The sequence below is a fragment of the Dendropsophus ebraccatus genome, chromosome 6 (genome assembly GCF_027789765.1).
Source record: "Dendropsophus ebraccatus isolate aDenEbr1 chromosome 6, aDenEbr1.pat, whole genome shotgun sequence".
Lineage (NCBI taxonomy): Eukaryota > Metazoa > Chordata > Amphibia > Anura > Hylidae > Dendropsophus > Dendropsophus ebraccatus.
The window spans coordinates 53055378-53081653 of NC_091459.1; the positions used below are offsets into that span (position 1 = coordinate 53055378).

Below are 26276 nucleotides of genomic sequence, written 5' to 3' on the forward strand. Positions count from 1 at the left end.
TAATACATTGTATAGACAAGTCATATACATCAACTTTTAAAGTACTTTTAATAGAAAACAAGTTTTTCTTATCTGGTGTTCCCCTTTAGAAGAGTTATCCAGTGCTACAAAACATGGCGTTTGAACATCGGGTTTGAAACTCAGTTCAAATAAAGTAAATGAAGCTTAACTGCAAACCACACCTGAACTGGAGACAAAAGAGGGGGGAAAAGTGGCCATGTTTTGGTAGCACTAGATAACCCCTTTAAGCTGAGGTCAAGTTGCTGGTGACCTCACTGTGATTAACTCTCCCCGCTTCAGAGTGCGCAGAGACGGTAAGGGACACTGTATATATGAGCCGTCTCGGAAGGGAGGGGGAAGGAGGGAGATCAGCACAGAGACAGAGTGAACAGCTTACACATAGTTTTCTGTGTCTTCAGCAGAAAGCAGCATGCTCATAATTGGGTGGATAACCCCTTTAATACCAAGTTTGCTCATTCTATTCTATTAACAGAAGAAATTAAAAAATGCATCCGTTATACAAATATATTTCCTTATTAGTGATGGCATGGGTTTCTACTAAGAAAACTGCTTGCCACTTCAAGGAATGCCACCAACTGCTGTGGTTAGGGGCTTGACATATGATATACACTTCCTGAAATGCCTGTATTTTGTAGTGTAGCATGTAAGACTGGGTTCATACACCTCAATGTGTTCCTAGAATTTTTATCAGTGTTCAGTAATACAAATGTTTGGATTTGCAGTGGTCAAATCTGTACTGATCAGGTAGTTATCACTTATCTTGTGGATAGGGGATACCTAGGAGGCATCTTTATTTTCTTTACTCATCAGGGGAGATGAATAATAATGCAAATGTTGCACCAAATCTGATCAGCCACACGCTGTATGCTATGAAGACCTATCACTCCTGTTTCCTGTCTCAGACACTGCTGACACGTAATTTGGACCAGTTGGATATTGCGCCCAACACGCCAGCACCATTATTCCTCCTCCTTGACGAGTTCTATTGGATGAAACGCGTAGGAGGCATTGCAAGGGTGAGTGTAGGGCCCCTTGACTAGGGGTAGCATGGGCAGCCCTTATTAGAGCATTCACCCTGACAGCTTCCTAAGTGAGCAGGGATAGTTTGGTGCACAGACCTCAGGGACACCTAGGGATTGCTGCTCTCGCCTATTGCAATATTTACAACTACCCCTCATACACAGGACCCAAACAAATGTAATTAAAAAGAAGTGTCCTCACTAACAGACAACTGAGGTGGTAAGATTGCTATTCCTTTTGTTTACATTGGGGCATGTGCAATACTATATGGAGACTTGTCTACTTGTGGCCACCTGGGTTTTGTTGTAGTTTGTCTGTGGAGGATGCACTATTTGTGTGTATTCTTATCCATTATAATGCATATCTATTAAAGGTTATATTTTATTGAAATACCACTCTGTAGTTAATTGCTCTACGTATTGTTACACATCCGCGTGGATCAATTGTCTGTGCATATAAGTATTAAACGTGACATCAACGTCTAGCATGCAGACAAAACACTACTTGGCCACAAGACAATCCCAAAATCAATGTCCAATAACCCGGTAACCACTATGCAAATGAATAAACCACTAACGTGAGTAAAAGACTACAAGGGAGAGGAGCCACACCCAGAGTTCTGCAAAGGTTGCAATGTGGTGACAACTGAAGTCTTTTTGGCTGAGAACAGACGCTATAAAGAAGTTACAAACTGCAGAGTAATATGTTCCTGTTTACGGGAGATTAAGTTTCAGACCCGGTTTCATTAATAATTGACAAAAATTTCAAGTAACAGTCAATTCTGTCTAAAAATAAAACCACGTAACTCTCGGAGGCTACGCCCTGCTCGCAGTGTCCCGAAACTGCTGCTGAGTCAGACACTGATTGATGAGCACTTACTTGATTTTGATGATATCCACACCGGTCAAAGTGAGACTAACATGATCTCCGGCGGCGGCCCAATCAACTGCTTCATCATGTAATGTGATTCCTGGAAATGAGTAAGATCACAACGTTATAGCTGGATGCAAGAAACAGAACCTTTTCTCTGCGTCAATTGCGATACATGACTCAGTCATGGCTTTTCAGTTACAAATAGGGCCAGAGTATAGATAATACTTGTGGCTTTAACTATGGGCCATCAGAGACAGGGGTTCACATTGTTATTACCTCTTATATTCAGTACCCATCTGACAATAGAGCCCTGTGTTCTGGGTCCAGGGCAATTCTCATCTGTTCGTAGTGCAACAAATATCATGCAACAAGTTCCCCTTTATCACCGACCACATTCAGAATACAAATACAGTGGCACCATGGTTTTCAAATGCTTCTATGTTCAAATGAAAATTACATTCAGAACTCACACACATAATGTCTAATGTTTTAAGGTCCCAAGTTAGAGATGGGTTAACTTCCCGATTGTTCGGCCTCGGACGAACGTTTCCGAACCTGAACATTCAGCAAGTAAGTTCATCAACAGTGATGCACATATTCCTGTGCCGCTTGTCTGCCCCTTCCTCCTCTTCCTGGTATCCTGACTCCTCCTGCCCCCCTTGTGTGTCTCCCCACCCACTGAAGTGGGTCTGAAGTGTCATTTTTCCAGGCATGGATTGTAGGTGACATTAGCACTAGAGTCCTAACATATAGTACAGCACAATGCTGATTGCTTTTCAATGCTATAGCTGAGATCTCTAGTTAATGTAAATGTGTTTAATTGGTCCCAGCACCTACCAATAATTATTTCCTAGAAGAAAACATTGCTTGGTTCTCAAAACTGCCTTCCAGAAACTATTAAGTTCAAGAATAGAGGGACCACTGTACTGGATGATTTATTGGGTTTTCATTTCAGTCTTATATCACAAACCCAAAACCTACATAGAATTATTGGGTGACTAAGACTGACAGTATTACAGAAAGAGAACTGTTTCAGTCTCCTGGATTCGTGGGATTACTCCTGCAAACATTCTAATATACTGCAACTTTTTAGGATATCTGCTAGTTTTCTACCCAGAAGATGAAAAACAATCCAAAAAATATCTAAAAGGTAATAGGTGCACATCCCATAAAAAAATGGCATGCACTTAATGGGCCATATACCTGTGTCAAACTTTGAGCATGTTTGGGTTCTTCTGAAAGTGAACTCTCTGCATTTGATTACCATCAGCTAAAGTGGTAGGATTAAGCCCTAGGGAGTCCTGGAAAACATGGGTACAGCCTATGGCTTTCAGGTTTCCAGGCAGCCTTAGTACTGCATCCATTTTCTACAGCCACCGGTAATCAAATGCAGAAAGTTCGGGTTTTGAATGTGCTCGAATTTTGCTCATTTCTACTCAGAAATAGTTAGAAATTGATACACTAACTATATAAATCAAAACTTTATTACGCAATAAATCTCTAATCGCATGAAACTGGTATGGGCCGTCAGAGATCAGCAGTATCCTTCATGGGTTTAATAATATGATCGAGAGTAATGTTTAAATGAGATAAAATATATGTTCAAAAGCAAGACTGCAGTTCTAACTGCTGTTACACAGGTTTTCACTAGAGGGCGCTAAATGCACATAACATATTTCTAACATAGACCCCCTGGACTTTACAAAGCACTTCTACATTTTCTATACCTCTCTATGAATGTATAAGAAAAAAAAAAGTAAAGCAACACTAAAAAAATATTGCCGCTTGCATTCTGCTGCTCTGGTCACCTGTGTCAGGCCGCTTCTTCCACAGGTCTGAGATGTGATGCAGCATCCCTGCTCAGCCACTGAAGCAGCTACAGCTAGGTCCCACCTTTACTACTGACTGACTAAGTGGGTCTGTTATATCACCCTCAGAACCCTGGAAGCAGCGAAATGTGGGCGGTAGTGATGGACCAGGGAAGTGGATGCAATCATTATCGCCCACACACTCACTGGGCATTGCCAAATTTGAGATTCTGTCATTAGGTGTATGTTGCCTTGAATGATGACTAGTGACAGAAATGCTGACCAGCTCGGTATACTACTTACATCATTTTGTCCAGTTGTTCTCCCGATATGTCTGAGAATGGGCTTCATGCCACAGAGGAAGGGCAGAGGAAGCTGGTGTACATGAATAATCAGGACTACTGTGGCACATAATGGACTCAGAGTCCTCAATATTCAGGAGGATATTTCAGAATCAGCCGCATAAAACAAAGTGATACATCATTCTGCTCAGCTACTCTGTCCCTAGTTTATGCTACTCTTATGATAAACCTACTGAAAGGGATTGTCTCAAGACTACAAATCCTGTCCTATTGATGCAGTCAGACATTAAGTGCCAAAACAGAGAGCCACTCTGTAAGAACAGAACTTGTGTCTAACATACATTGCATGAAACATGATCCCATGATAACCTGCTTTCAGCTTTAATTCTCCCTGAGATAACCGTATTGGCCGGTACCTGCCTGACAGGTGCCTGCCTTAGGTCTGCCATGTATGTACTCCCATTACACCCCATCAGATTATCACATTATTTATTCTACGTAGTAAAGACTATGTCCATTTTCCCAAAACTGAGAAGGAAAGGATCAAAATGTACCCCAAAATGGTACCAATGCAAACTGATGTATATGGCAAAATAGTACTATTGGGGTAGAGTGCTGTGTGCAGTAACTGTGCACTTTTTCTTTCGAGGTTAGACATTTGTACTACACAGTTTGATTTCTGATTCTGTACACGGTGGTGCCAAAAATCCAAGGACCCCTTCTAAGTTCTCTCTTACAAGCCACCAGGAAAGTGAACAGAGAGTCTAAAGATAATCTGATCTTTGCATTTAACCATGAAAACCAAAAAGAAGCACTTGGATGGCATTTATCTGCACCTTTTACATATACTAATGTAATTTCCTATTACAATCCAGTATTTAGCAACTTCAATTGCATCCTGAAAAAAGGAAGATCTCCAAAACATAGCTGTGGGTGTGTCATGACACCATTAGAGATGAGCCAACTGCGAGTACGTTCGGTTTCGTCCAAACCCGAACTCTCTGCATTTGATTACCGGTAGCTGAAGCTGTTGGATGCAGCCCAAGGGAGTTCTGGAATACATGGATACAGACTATGGCCTATGGCTGTATCCATTTTTTCCAGGCAGCCTTAGCGCTGTATTAAACTTCTTCAGTCACTGGCAAACAAACTGCCGTGAGTTTGGATGGACTCGAGTGTAATTGAATTACTTTTGCCTGCCTGACCCTTTCTGTACTATTTGCCTCTTCTGTTGCTGCCTTAGACTGTCTGACCTGCACCTGAAGCCACCTGCCCAGATCCAGCACCCGATTGACTACACTGCTGCTTCACCCGTGGTACCATCCGGATTCTCTCATTAACAAACCTGCTTACTGACTACATCCTTCATTTGGCCTGTTATCACATCTGGTACCTGGTGTTCTCTAAATGCAAAAGTGCAGCTTCTCCATCCTGGAGCGGTATAAAGGGTGGAGATCTAGAGGGCACTTAGACTCTTCTTCCTGGTGTGGCCCAAAGCCAAACTGGGTTGTGCAGCTTGCACATCTATCCATGTTCTTGTCCACAGAATTACATAGTGTAAAATTTATAAAGGACCTTAAACAATGCATTCACGTGGACACGATGATGCAGAAGTGTCCTCCAGACTGCAGTCTCTGTTCCAGCAGGAGCTCCAGCAGTACATACTAAATAATCACTGCAGTGCTTCCCTCTATGATGGATTCTCTGTAAGGTTTTACAGAGAAGAAGCAACTGCAATCTCTTTACATAGGAACATGAGACTATTTTCACTCTGGTCTACACTAAAAAGACAAGTTCCTGCCCTTCCAGGAAAAGCAGTCTCATAAATTCACATCTTTATTTCTTTCTTTTTATTTAGCTGTAGAATGCACACTTAAAGAGGGACTGTCACAATTTTTTCCATTTTAAAAAACTGGGGCTTTGCAGTTTTGCAATATACTCACTTTACTTATTTTTAAGTTTGCTATATATAAAGCAATGTCACACATATGGCCACTAGGTGTTAAAGGACAACTCCGGTAATTTTCTTTTTTAGCTTATTTAACACACATTACAAAGTTATATAACTTTGTAATGTGTGTGAAGAGCTATCTGCCCCCCTTCACCCACATCCAGGCAAGCCTCCTGTGAGATCACACCCTGCCCCCTGTCTGCATCATCAGCCTGTGCTCAGCAAACACACACAATGGGAGACAGAGGCATGGAATATTTGTCTCCTAAGGTGGGAGAGCAGTGGGAGTGGAGTTGGAGTTCCCCTTTAAATAAATTAAACATACCCAATAATTTTCGAACCCGTCCTCTTCTCCCGATGTCGACAGAGCAGGGAGCGGGGCTTCGGGCCAGGTCCTCCTCGCGTGTTCTGCTAAAGTGAATGGAAGAGGAAAAGGCTTCTGGTGCACTTGCGCCCCAGCAGTCTTTTCATTGGCTGGAGCGCATCACATGGCTTTCAGCCTGCTCAGCCCCGATTGTGATGTGATGCACTCCAGCCAATGAAAAGACTGCCGGAGTTGTCCTTTAACTGCACATGTGTACAGCTTCTGTGTGTCCACATTCAGAAGTACAGAATCCTACTAATTATATTAAGTTAATTGCCCTCAGCTGATATACAACCTGCATGATGAACAGGTGTCTTTCCTTGTGTGAGGGTGCAAGGGTCTGGGACTTCCAGTGTTTGGTCTCTTTTTGTGAACAGAGAAAAGACCAAATATCGGTATAGGACCACAGTTGGCAAAATATATAATGTTGATATAAACATAGAAAACGTTGAAAATAAATAAAGTGAGTATTTAGCAAAACTGCTTGCAATCACAACCCCAGCTGATTTCTTTAATATAAATTTTCACGACAGGTACACTTCAGTCTGATAAGCTTGCATTTATATAGCCGAGGCAACAAGAGACATCAGACTTTCGAAATGATTTCATACAAGTATATACATTTTATTTTTAGGACGTTAAAGCAAAAACATAACCCCTCTCACTAGTCCTAACAGAGTGTGATGTAAAGGGGTACCAAGCTAAGCAACAGTGTATAAACAAGATGACTAATAGAACAATGTGGGAATCATATGGTGGCGTGAGAAAAAGAAGAATCAAGCTCAAGCATCAAGAGAAAAAAAAGTCTCACAGACACGCAACCCCAGAAACGTTCAGACACAGTCACCTGTGAGGAGATTCGTTTCAAGATTCTGGATAAATTATTCAACAGTCAGTATCAGTTTGACAGCACGTTCCAGTTTCAGCTGCAGAAAGGGCTTTCAGAAGTTGTCCCAAAACAGATGCTGTGAGAAGTGAAATAGGGCATCCTTCGATAGCAGACTTCAGCAACATCTATCCACTTACCTTTTACTGTACAGGATTCATTAGGGGGCAAAGCTAGTAAGCGGTCTCCACTCTGGACATACCCAGCTTCTATCTTGCCAGTCACACAAAATCCAGAACCTTGATCTGCACAAAAAAAAAAAGAGTAGTAGATGCTTGAAACAAACTTCCAGCAGATGTGGTAGGTATATTTACACTAACTGAGTGTAAACCTGCCTGGGATAAACATATATATCGATCCTAAGATGATAAAAAAGGAAATACTAATAGGACAGACTAAATGGGGGGGGGGGGGGGCTTTTTCTGCCGCCAATATTCGTCAATGGCCTATGTCTCGTGTCTGTATCCTGTGTATACCGCTTGATATAAGAATAAAGGGAATGTTTTCCCTACAGTGGTGAGCACGGCCGCCGATAGGGCAGTACAAGTGGTACTGCCGTATGGGGCCCGGACCCTAAGAGACACGGTAGGGGGCCCGGCGGGCCCGCCGGCCCCCGACCGCTACACTAGGGGGGCCCGCACGGCCCCCCTTGCCAACTGTTTTTGAGCATCCCGAAAAGCTGCGGCCACGCAGCTTCTCGGGATGCACTGATCGCTTTAATGTTCCGCCCGCACAGCGGGCGGAACATTAAAGCGATCAGAATACAGGAGAAGGACCTGTCAGCGTCCTCCTCCTGTATTCTCTCCCATAGGCTGCCGGCACTTCATACCAGCAGCCTATGGGAGGCCGGGCCGTGGTCATGTGCTCCTCCGGCAGGCATGATGATGTGACGTCATCACGTCTGCCGGAAGTCCCGTCCCTGCGGCTCGCAAGATGGAGCCCGAAGAGGAGGAGGAAGAGCTGCTGCCTGCACAGCGCGGATTAGGTGAGTAGGATGTTTGTTTTTTTTAGGGGCACCTCTGGGGGCATTATTAGTGTATGGGGGCACCTCTGGGGGCATTATTAGTGTATGGGGGCACCTCTGGGGGCATTATTAGTGTATGGGGGCACCTCTGGGGGCATTATTAGTCCATGGGGGCACCTCTGGGGGCGTTATTAGTATATGGGGGCACCTCTGGGGGCATTATTAGTATATGGGGGCACCTCTGGAGGCATTATTAGTGTATGGGGGCACCTCTGGGGGCATTATTGGTCTACGGGGGCACCTCTGGGGGCATTATTAGTGTATGGGGGCACCTCTGGGGGCATTATTGGTGTATGGGGGCACCTCTGGGGACATTATTAGTATATGGGGGCACCTCTGGGGGCATTATTAGTATATGGGGCACCTCTGGGGGCATTATTAGTGTATGGGGGCACCTCTGGGGGCATTATTGGTCTACGGGGGCACCTCTGGGGGCATTATTGGCTACGGGGGCACCTCTGGGGGCATTATTGGTGTATGGGGGCACCTCTGGGGGCATTATTGGTGTATGGGGGCACCTCTGGGGGCATTATTAGTATATGGGGCCACCTCTGGGGGCATTATTGGTGTATGGGGGCACCTCTGGGGGCATTATTAGTATATGGGGGCGCCTCTGGGGGCATTATTGGTATATGGGGGCACCTCTGGGGGCATTATTGGTGTATGGGGGCACCTCTGGGGGCATTATTGGTGTATGGGGGCACCTCTGGGGACATTATTAGTATATGGGGGCACCTCTGGGGGCATTATTAGTATATGGGGGCACCTCTGGGGGCATTATTAGTATATGGGGGCACCTCTGGGGGCATTATTAGTGTATGGGCGCACCTCTGGGGGCATTATTAGTGTATGGGCGCACCTCTGGGGGCATTATTAGCTCATGGGGGAACCTCTGGGGGCATTATTAGTATATGGGGGGCACCTCTGGGGGCATTATTAGTTCATGGGGGCACCTCTGGGGGCATTATTAGTTCATGGGGGCACCTTTGGGGGCATTATTAGTATATGGGGGCACCTTTGGGGGCATTATTAGTATATGGGGGCACCTCTGGGGGCATTATTAGTATATGGGGGCACCTCTGGGGGCATTATTAGTATATGGGGCCACCTCTGGGGGCATTATTAGTATATGGGGCCACCTCTGGGGGCATTATTAGTATATGGGGCCACCTCTGGGGGCATTATTAGTATATGGGGCCACCTCTGGGGGCATTATTAGTATATGGGGCCACCTCTGGGGGCATTATTAGCTCATGGGGGAACCTCTGGGGGCATTATTAGTATATGGGGGCACCTCTGGGGGCATTATTAACTCATGGGGGCATCTCTGGGGGCATTATTAGTGCATGGGGGTACCTCTGGGGGCATTATTAGTTCATGGGGGCCACCTCTAGGGGCATTATTAGCTCATGGGGGCACAGCTGGGAATCCTACATACAGGGGGCACAGCAGGGGATCCTACATACAGGGGACATCCCACACAGCGCAGTTACTATGGGAGCCTACAGGGGGGAGAAAGGAAAGGAAGTTGCTAGAAATGTGCGGAGCCTAAATTGTTTGTCTCGCAGGTTCTAAGGGGATGAAACGTATCTGGAAGGAATCATCATGGAGGTCTGGGCCGGATGGAGAGGAAAAGGGAAAGTGACGCCTCAGATCAAAGAAGACGTCACCTGTGAGTCACTGTATGACACTTTTCTTATTTTGTAGAACATCATTTAGTAGGGGCGCCCCGAGGTGACAGCTACTACATTATCTGTACTCAGAGATATCACTGTGTTATCTGTTGTGTTACATAGGACTGCAGGTGACTACTACATTATCTGTACTCAGAGATATCACTGTGTTATCTGTAGTGTTACATAGGACTGCAGGTGACAGCTACTACATTATCTGTACTCAAGAGATATCACTGTGTTATCTGTGGTGTTACATAGGACTGCAGGTGACTACTACATTATCTGTACTCAGAGATATCACTGTGTTATCTGTGGTGTTACATAGGACTGCAGGTGACATCTACATTATCTGTACTCAGAGGGATATCACTGTGTTATCTGTGCTGTTACATAGGACTGCAGGTGACATCTACTACATGATCTATACTCAGAGGTATCACTGTGTTATCTGTGCTGTTACATAGGACTGCAGGTGAAATCTACTACATTATCTGTACTCAGAGATACCACTGTGTTATGTGGTTTTACATAGGACTGCAGGTGATATCAGGTGATTTCTCCAGGTTGCAGAAGTTCAAACTTCATCGTGCCCTGGTGTGCTGGTGTCTGTATGTGTGTATACATGTGTGCTGGTGTCTGTGTGTGAGATCAATTCTAGAGAACTGGCTCATATACCCCATTTTCCCCAGTGGCTTAAAATGTAACCTCTGTTATACAGTTATAGAATTGTAGAAATTAAATGTGAACAAGGTGCAATTCAAATAGACACTTACTTGTATAGCTGCCTCTTGTGCTCTGTATGCAGTGCATTATATTCACCCTTGCAACGTACAATTTATAGCGTGTCTACAAGCCCAGCGGGGCTCATTATGATGGAGACTAAAACTTATACAAGAGTGGGGTAGGGGTTCCCCTGTATTCAGAATGCTGTTGAGTGCTAGGCAATGCCCCGTCTGGGATTATTGAATTTCGAGGGTCTATGCAGAGCAGGATAAAGACACCTCTGCTGCACAAACAGGATCTCCTAGAAAGCGTTCTCACCGCCATGTATTCGCTATCACTGGCTTGGGTGAGCTAAACTAGTCTGCCTGGGGGGGGGATGATTTGTATATGCTCACTAACATGGAACAGCCTCATTATATTAGCCTTATCAACATATTCTATGTTAGTGAGCATACCGGGGGGGATATTGGTGAACATATACAAATCACACAGCCCCCCAGACCCTCGAAATTCAATAACCCCAAACGGGGCATTGCCTAGTACTCAACAGCATTCTGAATACAGGGGAACCCCTACCCCACTCTTGTATAAGTTTTAGTCTCCATCATAATGAGCCCCGCTGGGCTTGTAGACACGCTATAAATTGTACGTTGCAGGGGTGAATATAATGCACTGCATACAGAGCACAAGAGGCAGCTATACAAGTAAGTGTCTATTTGAATTGCACCTTGTTCACATTTAATTTCTACAATTCTATAACTGTATAACAGAGGTTACATTTTAAGCCACTGGGGAAAATGGGGAATATGAGCCAGTTCTCTAGAATTGATCTGAACCAAATTATACCTCCCAGCAAGGCGTGGGGCAAACACACAATTTTTTTTTTTTTTATTAATGTGGGGGGCCCAGACACTTTGGTTGTATGGGGCCCCGAAATTCCTGATGGCGGCCCTGGTGGTGAGTGCCGCTGATCGGAGCTATTGAATGTTATATCTAGGTCATCAATGTGGGTTGCTGTGCACTGGAATAAAGGTTAATACTGTTTGTATCCTATTTTACTGTATGTAGGTGGCCAAGACAGAGTAGTTTTTCTATATGAACACGATCTATGTGAACCCTGCTGTAAGCAAACAGATTTGAATGTTTGAATGAGATTTGTATAGCCCTCTTTATACCCAAAAGCATGCATCACCACAGGTTTTTTCCTGGTACTGCCATGTTAAACATCTAATAAAATGATCCCATGATCAGCATAGGGGATAACAAGCTGATTGGTAGGGATCCAACTCCTGCGACCCCCCCACTCTTAAGGAGAACAGAGGTGAAACATCCTTTGGATGAGCGGAGCACACTGCCATGATCAGAGGTAATCTGTGCACATAAATAATATTTTACAGTAAGTACTGTTGTCTTCTGTCTATTTTACTCCATTGGCTCTGATAATAAAATACAGAGGAAGAAAAAAAAAAAAACAGCAAAGCAAACATGATTTTCGTTATATTTTTATATAAGTATACTGGTGGCAGAGAAAAAGCTACAACAGCCATTTATATGTAAATACAGGTACCTAGGACAGAATGGGCTGTATCTGGATAAGGAAACCATGTAAGCACATATGACTAATCCAAGAAAGGGAAACTCTTACCTTTGAAAACATCAGATGCACACAACCTAAAAGGCTTATCAACTGAACGCTGTGGAGCTTTAAAAGAATCTGCATTGAAAAAAAAAAATTAAATAGCCATCAGTAGGTTTATCAGCCAGTTTCCCCAGACGGTCTAGTTTTGCATGGTTAAAGTAGAACTCCAGCAAAAAAAATTCTGAAATCCTTGGTCCATCTGATTTTGAAAGAACAAACAGCACCGAGGATTAAGGTAACAGACATACCCTCCACCTTTAGCGCCCCGTGCGCACTATGGAGCTACCCGCAGATTTGATTAATATAACCTGCTGATAGTTCCCCTTTAATAAAAAAATATTCGCTACAGTGTAATTTTAAACAGTCAACTAACACACAGACACACTGTTTATATGGGGGGGGGGTACCTGTTGTGTGAATAAAGTAGTGATGACTTTGACTTGTGCATTTTTTGTAGTAATTCTCTGTATTGGTCCATAAAAGATTATACAAAAATTGTTTGGATAATATGTAAAATAAAATCTTACCGATCTGGTCAATAAGGCACGGTCCTTGGTACCAACTTGTCAGTTCTTGTATTTCACTCTTTTTTGCCAAATTTTCACCACTCAGACCACTGGTAGGAACGTAATAAACATCACTGTCCTGCAAGAGGTGAAATAAATAAGTAGTACAACAGATTGCACATGCCCTGTGTCATATCAGAAATGTTATCCAAAACTAGATCACCTTGAAACCAGCTTGCTTTAGGAAGTGTCCAAGCTTACTAGTAACTTCACGAAATCTTTCCTCCTGCCAATTAACCTGAAAAAGGTCAAATGTTTTATTATGTACCATGGTATAAAGCACATCTGTGAAATATCAAAGTAAATGAAGCATTTCCCTTGTCTAATAATACCTTGTCTCCTGTATACAGATGACTCGAGCACCTCAATCCTTAAGGGGTATTTCCATTGCCTAAACTTTTGCAATTTTTTTGCTTTCTTTTGCAGTTTGGCCCCTTTCTCTTCTGTTGTCAACTTGTTGCCTAGGTTCCCGGCCACCGCTGTCCGCTCTGAGACTGGTGGCCAGGATCCTCGGGTAAGTATAGTTTCACTCCCTCTCTGAGCTAACATACATCTCCATTTATTGACTCATATTTCATATTTTTAATGATCAAATTCCAAGTTGTCTCATCTAGAACTTAAAAAGCTTTTTCACACCGAATTCTTGCCCTACGCAAATGAGGGGATTTCTTTTCCTCTACCAACTACTTCCTACCCCAATCTTCCTTAATACAGTGAAACTAATTTTTATTCTGTTAAATTATGTGTGCAAGACCTGTAAATACCAAAATTTATGGTTCAGGAAAAATACCATAAATTAAATAAAATATAAAAAAAATGCTTTCTTTCAAAGACAATAAATTTTTACATTGAAATCTACTTGGCGATCCGCTGATCAGTGCAGATCCATTGCGGATCTCCAAGCCCAGCTGTGACCATTGAGGAAAAGCTATACCTGATCCATCTTATTGACTACCACTGCTAACTGAGTTACACCGAGAGATCGGACCAGAAGAGCATGTTCACGTGTCTGTCCGCCAGCTTCAAAGCCTGCTTCAAACTCCCCACGACTGGCATCTACAACCAAAATGGCGACATCAGCCTAAAAGACAGGAGGACAGCTTGTATACAGAAAAGCCACACAGTACAAGAAACTGATAAAACAGGTTACAGATACAATCATATAAAAATGTAGACATGTAAAAGGATTTACAATAATTTATTGAAAATGTTTAGGAGATGCTGCCAATGGCTGTATCCAAGTTTTCCAGGCAGTTCTTAGACTGCATCCACCTTCAAATTCAGATGCTGATCATTCGGGTCTGTGCAAACCCCAACTTTCAGCAAGTTTGCTGTAGTCCTGAGTTATAACTATATGCACTAACTACTGACGACATTGCTTCCTGCGCTCCCAGCTAATTTGGACTGTATAAAACTAGTGTCAAATTTAACATTGAAACATCTGCAAATTTCTTGTCTCCTCACATTTAAAGCGAATGTACCATCAGGTGTTGCATATCAAAAGAACGGTGCCGGCACAGGGAAGACAGTGCCACGGTCCCTTTTTTTGAACCGCAGCCACGGTTCTATGGCGCCGGTCTGTTACTAAGCGCCGGCCTGGGCTGAAGCACTGGGGAGGAAGCCCCTCTGTGATGCTGTTCCATTGATTCTAAGGGGCGGTGGTTTCCTCCCACTGGGGGCAGGCCGGCTCACCTCCAGTGCTTCAGCCCAAGCCGGTGCCCGGTAATAGACCGCGCTGGCGCCGTATTATTCATATGCAACACTTAAAGCGAATGTAACTCAAAAATGAGTTCGCTTTGTTAAAATACTAAAGTTGTGGACCTCTAATCTCTGGAATATCATAAACCTTAATAGCTCATCCCATTTAGATACACAAGATCTTCTCCTATCATAACAGATTCTAATCATAAAGGAAGATTCTAATCTAAACATTTATGGTATATCTACAGGACAAGCCATACTGTACATGTCTGAGACATGTAGGTCCTGCAATATTGAAAAGATCAGACCTCTACTCTCATACCCTAACTGCAATCACCAAAAGAGGTTGGGAAGCTAAAACAACCAAGCCGACTGTTCGAAGCAGTTAACACAACTCCCACAGAACTTAATTGGAAATGAGCATAGCACTGGGGGCTTCGGTTACCAAAACCCCCAAATTATGAGAACAGAGCAACTCTGTGCAACTCCCACTAACCTCTATGGGACTTACAGAAACCACATGAAACAGTCCCTAGCTATTTTCAGCTTTCTGAGCACCTACAAAGTAGATAGAAATATTTTTGGTTTGTGTCCGAGCCGACACAAGGAACTTGATTTTCTACCATCTCTTATATTTTAAAATAGTGTTTTTTTTAAATACATTGCTTTAGTAGTCATCACTGCTCGCTGTTTAGACGCTACTGCACACAAAGCGGTACTGAAAGGCCACATCCCCTGTGTATTATATCAATAGCACTCTGCACCAGCGCTAGATCAAAGCAGCAAAGTAGGGACCATGGCTTAGACAGACCTGCAGCTCCCAAAGCAGCAGAGGAGCACATGCTCCACTTGCTTGAACTCAACGTAAAATGATGTATAAATAAAAATATATATACAATTATTTTACTGACATTATATTACAAAGTAAAATAAATTTATTAAAGCAATGTATTAAAAAAAAACAAACACACACACACACACACACACACACACACACACACCACACCACACCACACCACATTACTTTCCGGGGTATCCATTTGACTGTTTTGTTGGTCAAAAGGTCTTGATTTATTTTTGGCTTATACGTTGATAATTTTGTTTTCTTTCTATAGCGGACTTGTATTAACATGCGGTCAGAGAAAAGGGGGTCTCTGACAGCACAAGGGGGAAAAAAAATGTGCAAAATGACTACTTACTTGTGCAGCTCCGGTAATCATGTTTGGGATGAAATCTTTGTGCCCCGGGGCGTCCATCAGATTAATGACTTTAGTCTTCGTTTCAAATTTGGTCATGCCAACATCCATAGTTACTCCTCTACCACAACCAAATGAAAAAAGCAACATCAATCACAAAAAATAGGTATTATCTGCACAACCTCATCAGTCAGCTTTATCAAAAGGATAGCTGCGCGAACGCTGGAGCCTCTTCAATGTTTACCTTTGCTTGTCCTTCACATATCGTACTATTGGGAGATGACAATGATTACAATGTACTATAGCACTGTGCCTTTCAAGAGTGCTTCACCCCTTTCAAACAGTTGATCTGCAGAAGTTCACAATAGGCCACCAATTCTGTAACCCCTTTATAGTTGACCAGTAATGGCTGGGTAGGGCTAGTCATCATAACTCTGGATCTACCTATATAGCACATGTGCTGGAGTCACATGGGCTTCTGCAGTATTGAGCCTCATTTACATATTAAAAAAGGATTATATATAGGCACTGGAAAGGTCTATGGAGATTAAAAAAAGGTAAGCCCAAAAGCCATTTACCCATGTTTTCCTGCACACAGGTCAGCTTTAAGGCACAGGGAAGTCAGAGTGGGCAAGGGGGTCTTCCATCTATAAACCAAAATAAGGGTGATCGTTCTCTGTATTTCACCGAACGATAATCGGCTGAATCGGGCCAAATGGGGCCGATCATCGTTACTGTGGAATAGGGCCCTAAGTAGTTGCTAACAAGACCAGGTATATCCATGCATTATATTCACTGGAATAGCTGGATCTAATACTACAAGCTGTTTTGCAGCTAGGCCAATCAAGTTGTTTATATTAAAATGGGTGAAAGGGAACTGGTCATTAGGTCTACTGGTGCCTTCTCCAACAGAAGGCTTCTGTCAAAGAGTTCAGCTCCAGTAACGTTCTCTGAACCCGTAAGCCTGGCATTTGATTTCCCCTGGCGGGAAAGGTTAGATGCCCATGGCTGTATCCATGTTTTCCAGGACTCCCTAAAGCAGCATCCAATTTCTTCAGCCACCAGGAGTCAAAGTGAAGTCCACTCAACATTACTTGACAGAAAGAATAACCCAGACAATGCCAAAAACATTTATATGCCATAGTTTAAGAAGCTGTCCATTTTTCCATATTGCAATAGAGAATCATTTGTAATCTGCCCCTTTCCTATTGTTGTTTCCACGCCTCTGTGTTCCTGGGCACACTCCTCTGTTGCTGTTTTTTAGATTTGTGTTTGTTCACATAAAGAACTTATCCCAGGTACCAGGGGTCAGCAGTGAAATCACAGCTTTGGAAGCTTTCTGCTCCACCCCTTCCTCTCGGAATCTAGCTCCACCTACAGGGCTGGGAAATGTATGTCTCAGTGGTTAGTAATGTTCCCTTCCCTCCTCTCCATATTATAGGCAGTAGCAGCACTGCCCTAACACTGTAGATCTTTACAGTGCAATAGTAACAATGTTCCTTTATTCATATAGCACCAACTTATTCTGTAGTGCTGTACAGAAATTGTAAAAGAACATTGAGAGACAGCACTTCCAAAGCAATAAGTGGAATTTAATTGACACACCAGTGCGCGACGTTTCGGCTGTATTAGCCGTTGTTGTCTCACGACGTGATGGTTCACCCATTGGGCCAGGTGTGGATCTGGACCCGTTACCCCTCATTTTGTCTCACAGTCTACACTTATTTAGACCCTTATGCTATCCCCCTGAGCGATTTCACAATCTATGATATACTCTCCTTGTCCACATTATATATACAATCGGATTATTCCATTTAGTTACCCTTTAGAGTCCCCTTTTATTTATTTATTTATTTACTTTATTCTGTTATATTTATTCTGTTTACTTTACCTAGTGCCACTTTTATGTTGATCAGTTTATGTCCACAATTTCCGTGTATGGGCAATCCTTGCCCACTATCATCATGGCTGCCATGGGTTTCGGACTTCCTGTCTGTGGATTGGCCTCGGTGCGCTCATGCGCATGCGCGCGACTGGGCATGGTCGGTCCGGTCATGTGATGCAGGTCGTGGTCACGTGATCAGATCCGCCGGCTCGGACCAGTGATCATGTGTTCATACTGGGGACGCGCTGACGTGACGCAGCACCGGAGCGACTGCACTGTCTGGCGTCCTGACCCTCATCCAGCCTCCTGGTCTGATGTATGTACATGCCTTTTTTGTTTATCTTTTTGATGTTCATTACTGGAACCTGCAACGTTGTCACCCCATTAACACTAACATGTATTTTAGTATGTTGATCTTTGGTGTTTTCTATGATCAACCCTCATCACTGTGGCTGAATTTTGAGTATGTTCACATACACAATGTGGTATGTCATTTTTATTCACTGTATCAAGAATTTTGTTCAATTATGCACTATTGATTGTATTATCACACTTGGATTTGTAATTACTTGCACTTGGATATATATCCCTGACTTTGTAATGAAGTGTATCACTGCTTGAGAAAGGCTAATACAGCCGAAACGTCGCGCACTGGTGTGTCAATAAAATTCCACTTATTGCTTTGGAAGTGCTGTCTCTCAACGTTCTTTTGGATTTGCTGCCGCCCCTGGGCCGGAGTGGTGAGACAGGCACCCGCCCCATTCTACTTTTGGTTTGTGCTGCTGTGAACTTTACTCATGTACAGAAATTGTAGTCAGTCATATTGTAGTCACCCAATGGTGCTCACAATAAGTTAGAGTGTGTGATAAAATCCATGCAGGCATTGGAGGCATACATGCAAACGTTATCCTTGATGGCATTTGATCCCAGGACTCCAACACTACAAAGCAACATGGCTAACCTCTGTGCCCCCCACAACATAGCTATCAGCTCCTGGTCTCCACCATGTGATGCTGCTGCAGTTTCTACTTGGCTCAGATATTAGCCCCTCCCACAGGGGGTGGGGCTACATCAATGTGGACACATAACCACACCCACCTAAATGACCAGATACTTTGGAACACAGTGGAAATAGACAGGGAGCGTGACACAGGAAATAGAGAAAACGCAGGCAGAATGGTCATTTGAGCCAAAGAACACTAAATAAAAAATGAAAGTGTATATAGAACATACAACACCCACAGAAGCAATGCTAGTTTATAGAAAATCCCAGACAACCCCAAAAATACCTTTGCCTTTCTTCTCCCGTCTCATCTAGCACCCACGCATATGCAAATGAAGCTTTTCCCGCTTTCTTGGACTCTTGTTCATATTTATGCATAGTTCTCTTGTTTACATGTCCCAGGAGATATAATAAATGGCCCATTAGTGTGCTTTTACCGGCATCCACATGACCTGGATTAAGAAAGAATACAGCATAAACACTCACACCTTTGTCCCAACCTACTGCAGTAACTCAGGTTTTCAGCTTCTAAAAATAAACCTTACAGAACAGTAGGCAACCAAGCAATGCGCTTTGGAACGTACAAACCTAGACAACATGGTAAGTACCCTTTCATTAAAGAAAGAAGGGTGAAGGTAAGGAAATAAACTTCATCCTCAGGGCCCCATGCACTATAGGAACATAGGTTAGATGCTTCTAACCTGCTGTTAAGTTTGCCTTTAAGATTCCCGATGCCAGATAAACCCTAAAACATAACTGAGCCTCCTCCATGTTCATTGTACAGTAGGTACAAAGTCCTTTTGTATTTTTCAATTCAGAATTTTCTCTTGTGCCCACATTCAGGAAGGTTGGCTACAGTCCCATAGATCTTAAACTCTTGAATTGTATCAAGCTGTTTGGAGACAGTCTTAAAGTCTTAACCTTTAACTTGTTTGTCTATACTTTTCGCTTTAATCTTCTGAAACAAGTATGTCCTTTCTTTGGTTTCCATGTTCAGTGCGGTACACATCATAATACCAAAGCGCACAGTGACTACTTCTCACCCTAAAAATAGAATGACCGAAGGGTAAAGACACCTGTGGTGCTAATAAATAGTAACACAACTTAGGCCCGGTTCACACTGCGTTTTTGCAGTCTATTTAAAGTATACCTTTTATAAAAAAAAATAAAAAAATGGATGTAATTGTGTGCAAACCTTTTGAATTCGTTTTCTTTCCCATTTACTTCCATTATAAAGAAAACAGATCAAAAGCAGTTGAATTTTCTTCTTTTTTTCAACGTACACAAAAATGTAGTTGACCATTTTTTTGATATGTTAAAAGTAACCATTTAAAAAGGGATAGTGCGGAGCTAAAAAATTATTCACAGAATATGTTGTATACCTTTGTAACGTGTGTTATTCTGTGAATAATTTTTTTGCGCCGCACTACCCCTGCAAAAAAAGACTCTTGTTTAATAAAACCGATTAGAGTTTCTTAACCCCTTCACTTCCACAATTTGTGTATACATGGTCCTATTGCACATGCACCGTGCGGTAGGAATGTATTTATACGTTCCTGTAGTGAAGGGGCTTTAAAAGTGTGCAGGACCGCTCCAATGAGAGCCATCCCTCACACAGCAGTGAGGCCAGAGCGAATGGCAGACAGCCAAGTTCATGCGGCTGCCTCTCATTAACTACGTGATGCATAGTGATCATGGACTTTAAGGATAAGCACTAGAGCTGAGCGAACCTCGAGCATGCTCGAGTCCAACCGATCCCGAACTTTCGGCATATGATTAGCGGTGGCTGCTGAAGTTGGATAAAGCCATGAGGCTATGTGGAAAACATGGATAGTCTCATTCGCTGTATCCATGTTTTCCAGACAACCTTAGAGCTTTATTCAAGTTCAGCAGCCCCAGCTAATCAAATGCTAATCATTCGGGTTCGGATGGACTCAAACCCGAACCCGGTACGCTCATCTCTAATAAGCACCAGTCACTGAATGATTGGGGCTGTGGGGGTCCTGATCATTTAGACTGACAGGTGGGGTTAAACCACTTTACAATATCCTGATTCCTTCTGATTTATGGATAAAGTCTGCTCTGTCAGACTCTATGCACAGACTGCCGATAACACCGATCAATGCTATGATATGGCATAGCATTAAATTAGTATATGCAATCAAAGCATATATAAGCCCCCTAAGGGACTTACAAATGCAATATAAAATGAGTAAAAAAATAAAAAGTTTTAAAACTTTTTTAAAAACCCTAATAAAATACCCCAACAAAAATTTATATTACCTCCTTTCCCATTATTCAAATAAAAATATTTAAACTATATAATAATTAAACATATTACATATGACAGCGTGGAGAATTATATTTAAAATATAACAATGGTCCCAAACGATGAACAGCGTAAATTAAAAAAAAAAAAATCACACACACACACACACACACACACACACACACACGGATTGCTGACTTTTTAAAATGATATATTAGAAGAAAATTATAAAAAAGATAATCAAAGTTTTACTCTTACACTAATATGATACCAATAAAAACTAGAAATCATGGCACAAAGAAATGACATTTCACTCTTTACCGAAATGGTACCAACAGTTTTGTCTAGGTCTGTACTGCCTGAATGACCTCAATGGCTGAAATCTGTCAGATTTACTACAACATTAGAGGAAAGTGCAAGGTGAGATATAAGATTTCAATTGCTAAAAACGCAAGGGCAAACTCGAATATTTTAACTGGTGTAGAAAGCAGGCATAATAACAAAATGTAATACATATCAGCATATCATAAGATAGTGGTGCTCGTACCTATGACAACAAGGTTGAGTAGTTGCTTTCCTCCCTGTCTTTTCTCCAGCTCCTCTTTAACATTTATCTTTTGCTTTGATTTGCCAATACTTTTCACTTGGGATGGGGTAGAATTCAGGTCTTCTGTGTTGTTAGATGCGTTGGATAACGTAGGGGATAGCCCATTGTTATCAGCTTCTTCAATTATGTCATCCATAGCCTGGCCTTTTGTACCATTCAGTTCAGATGATGCACTGTTAGAAGCAAGAAACTAAACATTATATATGCACATACTACTCACAAAAAGTTAGGGATGTTTGGCTTACAGGTGAAATTTGTGAAAAATGTAAAAAAGTGATAAAGTAGGACATATAAGTAGAAGCATGTAATGGCGATTTCATTATGTCAATTTATTAAACCAAAACAAATATGTTATTATACCCCAACAAAATATGTCACTATATCAGTAACATGTCATGTGCCCAGCTTTGTTGTTGTTTACAAGTCGCGTTAATGTCTGCAGAGGCATGGCATCCCACTCTTCTTTAAGGGCGGCCCTTAGGTTATTGAGGTATTAGGGTAAAGAGATAGGGCCCTATTACACCAACACATTATCTGACAGATTTTTTTTAAACCAAAGCCAGGAACAGACTATAAGCAGGGAACAAGTAATAAAGGAAAGACAGATCTCTCCTCTTTTCAAATCTATTCCTGGCTTTGGCTTAAAAAAATCTGTCAGATAATGTGTTGGTGTAATAGGGCCCTTACAAGGCTCTACAGGGCTGATCCCATACGTTTTCTTTAGGATTCAGGTCTGCAGAAAGTACAGGTCACCTTATGCGAGGTCCCACAGTCTCCAGCAGTTGTTCCCTAATGATGCGACCTTGATGAGCTGGAGCATTATCCTCCATGAAGATATAATTAGGCCGTTGTTTTTCATGCAGAGGCACAATGACTGGATACCTGGGGTTTTACAATTAGTAAGCGCTTGTCACTCTACCATTCACAAAGCGTTGGGCAGTTCTGTATTGACTAGACACACCTGCCGACGCTGTAACACCATCATTACAAAAGGCACAAGTGGCTGATGCATAATGCTCTCCTAGAAGATCATTGGTGGCCATAATTTCTGGTCAGCATGAATCGACTTTCATCAGTGGACAGCACTGACACCCACTGGTACCTCATCCAGAGTAGGAGAGAATTAGGCATCAGCTACTGTTGCCTTTGGTGGTGTTACAGTGGGGGCAGGTGTGTCTAGTCACTACAGAACTGCAAGCCAAACATCCAAAACTTTTTGTGAGGTATATGACTCCAGACAATTATAGAATATATCCTATAATTTCCAGCCCTATTTCCCAGCACGGACATCCTTCAGGAAGAATCATGAAGGGTGTTCCCGTGTCCAATAGAATCAGATGGGTCAAGAAACTTTCCTGAAGTATGAAGGGGACCTTATTGTTTCCTTCCAGATATCTGTCCTGGTCATGTGATGGACACACTGGTGCAGGGCATCTCTGCGTAATAAGTAGATGAAGTCTGCAGTATCAAATCCACATGTATGTGTAAACATGCCCTTATTGTACATCTATAAGGGTGCGTTCGGCACATACTTGATTTGGTGTGGATTTGAGGTACTTATTTATATTGGTCAAACCTGCAGTGGATAAAGTACAAGAATGTATCCTAGCCATAAAAATCTGTGCGTCCAGCACATGAGTGGGACAGAGGTTTATTTACCAGAGAGGGTTACCCCCTCGAAACAGGTCTGCTCAATAAAAGAATTATTCTGTGCCTCCACAAGTCTTCTAACTCTCATGCTCTGCAATAATACCGTTGATCCGTTCTATGGAAAGGCAGAAGACTGCACACGTACACGCACACTCGCACCTAATGTGATAGTGTACAATATATATTATATATATATATACATACACACATATACACACACACACACACATACATACATACATACATACCTACCGTATTTTTAACACTCACTTCCTCCTAGTAGGCACTGATCAGAGATCAGCGCCAGTCTGGTGAGGAATGTAGAGATGATGTGCATGTGCATTCCTACATGTACAAGCCCACAGGAAATTATCCAGAACAGAGTTGAATACCAGAAGGACCTTTAGTGATGTCAGTCATATAATTGGTCACAAGACTGGAAGATGGGCTCCCTATAGGTACTGTAAGGGTCCTATTACACTGAGCGATTTTTAACGATTAACGATAAACTCGCAAACGAGATTGTTTATCGGTAACCTGAAATCATATTGCACAGAATGATAATCGTTAGTTACGATCATTACTACGATCATTACTATGATTATTCCTTCTGAACCCAGAAAAACAAACAATCAACAATGTGCAATTAAACTAAACGAGTTCTGTGTCTGTGGGTATGAAGAGCTGTGTCTGATGTAGCAGAGCTGTATGTGTTTTGATCTAGCAGAGCTGAGTGTGTGTATTGTACAATCATCAAAGCTGTATGGTATAACCAGGTCACAGATGTTATATAATCATGTATCATTTGTAGTTTAAGTTATTCCAATGTATTATAAACATTGTTACATGTGTAAGGCTGGGTTCACACTGTTTTTTTGATGTCCGTTTACTAAATGCATTTTATTTAAAATAAAATGAAAAAAAAAAAAAAATGGATGCAATTGTGTGGACTGTATGTTTGGATCCATTTTCCAGTGACTTCCTTTATTTATATAATTTTTATTTTATTTTCCATAAAAAGACAATACAAATAGTTCTCCTTGCAGGGAGTACAAATACCTACTAATCCAAAGTACTATAAATCCCCCCCTCCCCCCCACCCCTGACACTGGCCAGAGAGGGGGGGGGGGGACAAAAAAAAAACAAAAAACATACAACTCCTTTAGTCCTCAGACCATTTCCTCCAGGTTTTCAAATATTTTTTCCTGGATTTATCCCTTGCCCCAGCTAATATTTTTTCATACTTTTGTATTTTCCCCATGAGGTTAAACCACCGTTCAAACACAGGGGGATTGGGGTCCAGCCAAGCCCTCAGAATTACTATCCTGGCTAAGAGCAAAGCTTTAAGTACAAAGGTCTGATGGCTTTCCAAGCCCACCGAGCAGCCAAGTATAATATATTTCGCACAATATGGTACCACAATCTCCATTTTCTCAACCATACAGTCCACAACCTTCCTCCAGAAGACCTGTATTACATTGCACCTCCATAACATGTGGATATAATTTGCCCCAACCTGGCCACATTTAGGACATGTGTCATCCAATCTAACCCCAACCTTACGTAAAAAGGTCAGATGATAATGTAAACGATGTAAGATTTTAAACTGGACCATCTGATGGTTTTTATTCAAACTACACCTCCTAACATTACCTAGGATATTATCCCACTCTACTTCTGTCACCTCTCCTACTTCTTCTTCCCACTCTGTTCTTTTCTTACTACTAATAAACCAATCTGCGTATAAATTTTCTGTGAAAATCATATATAGTCTCTTCAGTTCCCCTTTCTTATTACCGTGCATTTCTTCTACTTTTTCCATAAAACTAAAAATATGAAACTTAGCCCTACTCCCACCCATCTGGGTTTTCATTGCGTAAAATAATTGCCTAAATCTTAACCAGTGAGATCAGTGTAGTGCAAATTCTATTTTAATTTCCTCAAAGGTCTTCAAATATCCAGCCCTAAATAAATGCTCCACACGAGTGATCCCGTGAGTGTACCAAAAACCATGATCTCTGACCGTATCCAATTGTGTCTGTAAATTCCCCCACAGAGGTGTATAAGATGTGTACCCTATAATACCCAAATATTTCTTAATTTTTCCCCATACTTTCCCCCACATTCGCACCATCTTCCAATCTTTATATGTGGGAAGAGACCACGATTGATAATTCAAATTTTCAATCCTAAAAACCATCTCTCTCCAGTGTACATTATCATTACCCCTAATGTGAAGAATTTTATACGTAAAAAATAAAAACAAAAATCTGGCAAAGACCAACCCCCCATATCGGATGGAAGAGTAAAAGTATGATACCTAAGTCAGCATCTCTTACCTCCCCAAATCAGTTTACCTAGCAACACTTCAAGACGCATAAAATATCCATCCGGGATCCAGGCCGGTGCCGCCTTAAGAAAATAAAGTACTTGTGGCTGAACCACCAGTACTTGTGGCTGAACCACCATTTTCACCAGGGCTATCCTATCAGTCATAGACAGCGGTAGTCTAAGCCAAACTTTGATCTTTCCCTCCAATCTATGCAAATAAGGCTTAAGGTTTAACATGGCATATCTTTCCAGTTTTGCAGAAACTTTTACTCCCAAATACTCTATAAAGTCCACCCGTCTCTGAAGCTCTAGATTCTCTGCTGTTTCCATTTGAGGGTGGTCAAGTTCTAACAGTGTTGATTTAGACCAATTAATCTGAAACCCTGAATAGGAGCCAAATAATGTAAACTGTTCACTGGGTCCCAGATGAACATCAGCACATCATCGGCATACATAATCACTTTACTATCTCTGCCCTTTAGCCCAAAACCCTCTATCCTTTGATCTTTTTTAATAACTGGGAAAGGGGTTCTATGTAAAGAGCGAACAGGACTGGCGAAAGGGGACAGCCTTGTCTAGTACCTCTATTTAGGCAAAATGCCTCAGAGACTACCCCGTTCACCATTATGCTCGCTACAGGCTTTAAATACAACATTTTTATATACCGACAGATTCCCTCCCCCAAACCAAACGCCCTAAGGGCTTCCCACAAGAACCCCCACTCCACCCTGTCGAACGCTTTAACAGCATCTATCGACAGGATGAAGCGGGGAATCCCCCC

At 42.2% G+C, this 26276-nt stretch overlaps 1 protein-coding gene across 1 annotated transcript in view; it reads right to left on the reverse strand.

The window, feature by feature from the left end:
- The window catches only part of HBS1L (HBS1 like translational GTPase), an 89839-nt gene that overhangs the window by 25858 nt on the left and 37705 nt on the right, over positions 1-26276 (reverse strand). The window contains exons 6-14 of the mRNA XM_069974983.1: positions 21455-21687; positions 18925-19090; positions 15754-15871; positions 13788-13934; positions 13017-13091; positions 12815-12932; positions 12294-12362; positions 7366-7470; positions 1921-2011 (exon numbers count right to left, since the gene is read on the reverse strand). Coding sequence (XP_069831084.1) covers positions 1921-2011; positions 7366-7470; positions 12294-12362; positions 12815-12932; positions 13017-13091; positions 13788-13934; positions 15754-15871; positions 18925-19090; positions 21455-21687 — 1122 coding nt within the window. The remainder of the gene's footprint in view (positions 1-1920; positions 2012-7365; positions 7471-12293; positions 12363-12814; positions 12933-13016; positions 13092-13787; positions 13935-15753; positions 15872-18924; positions 19091-21454; positions 21688-26276) is intronic.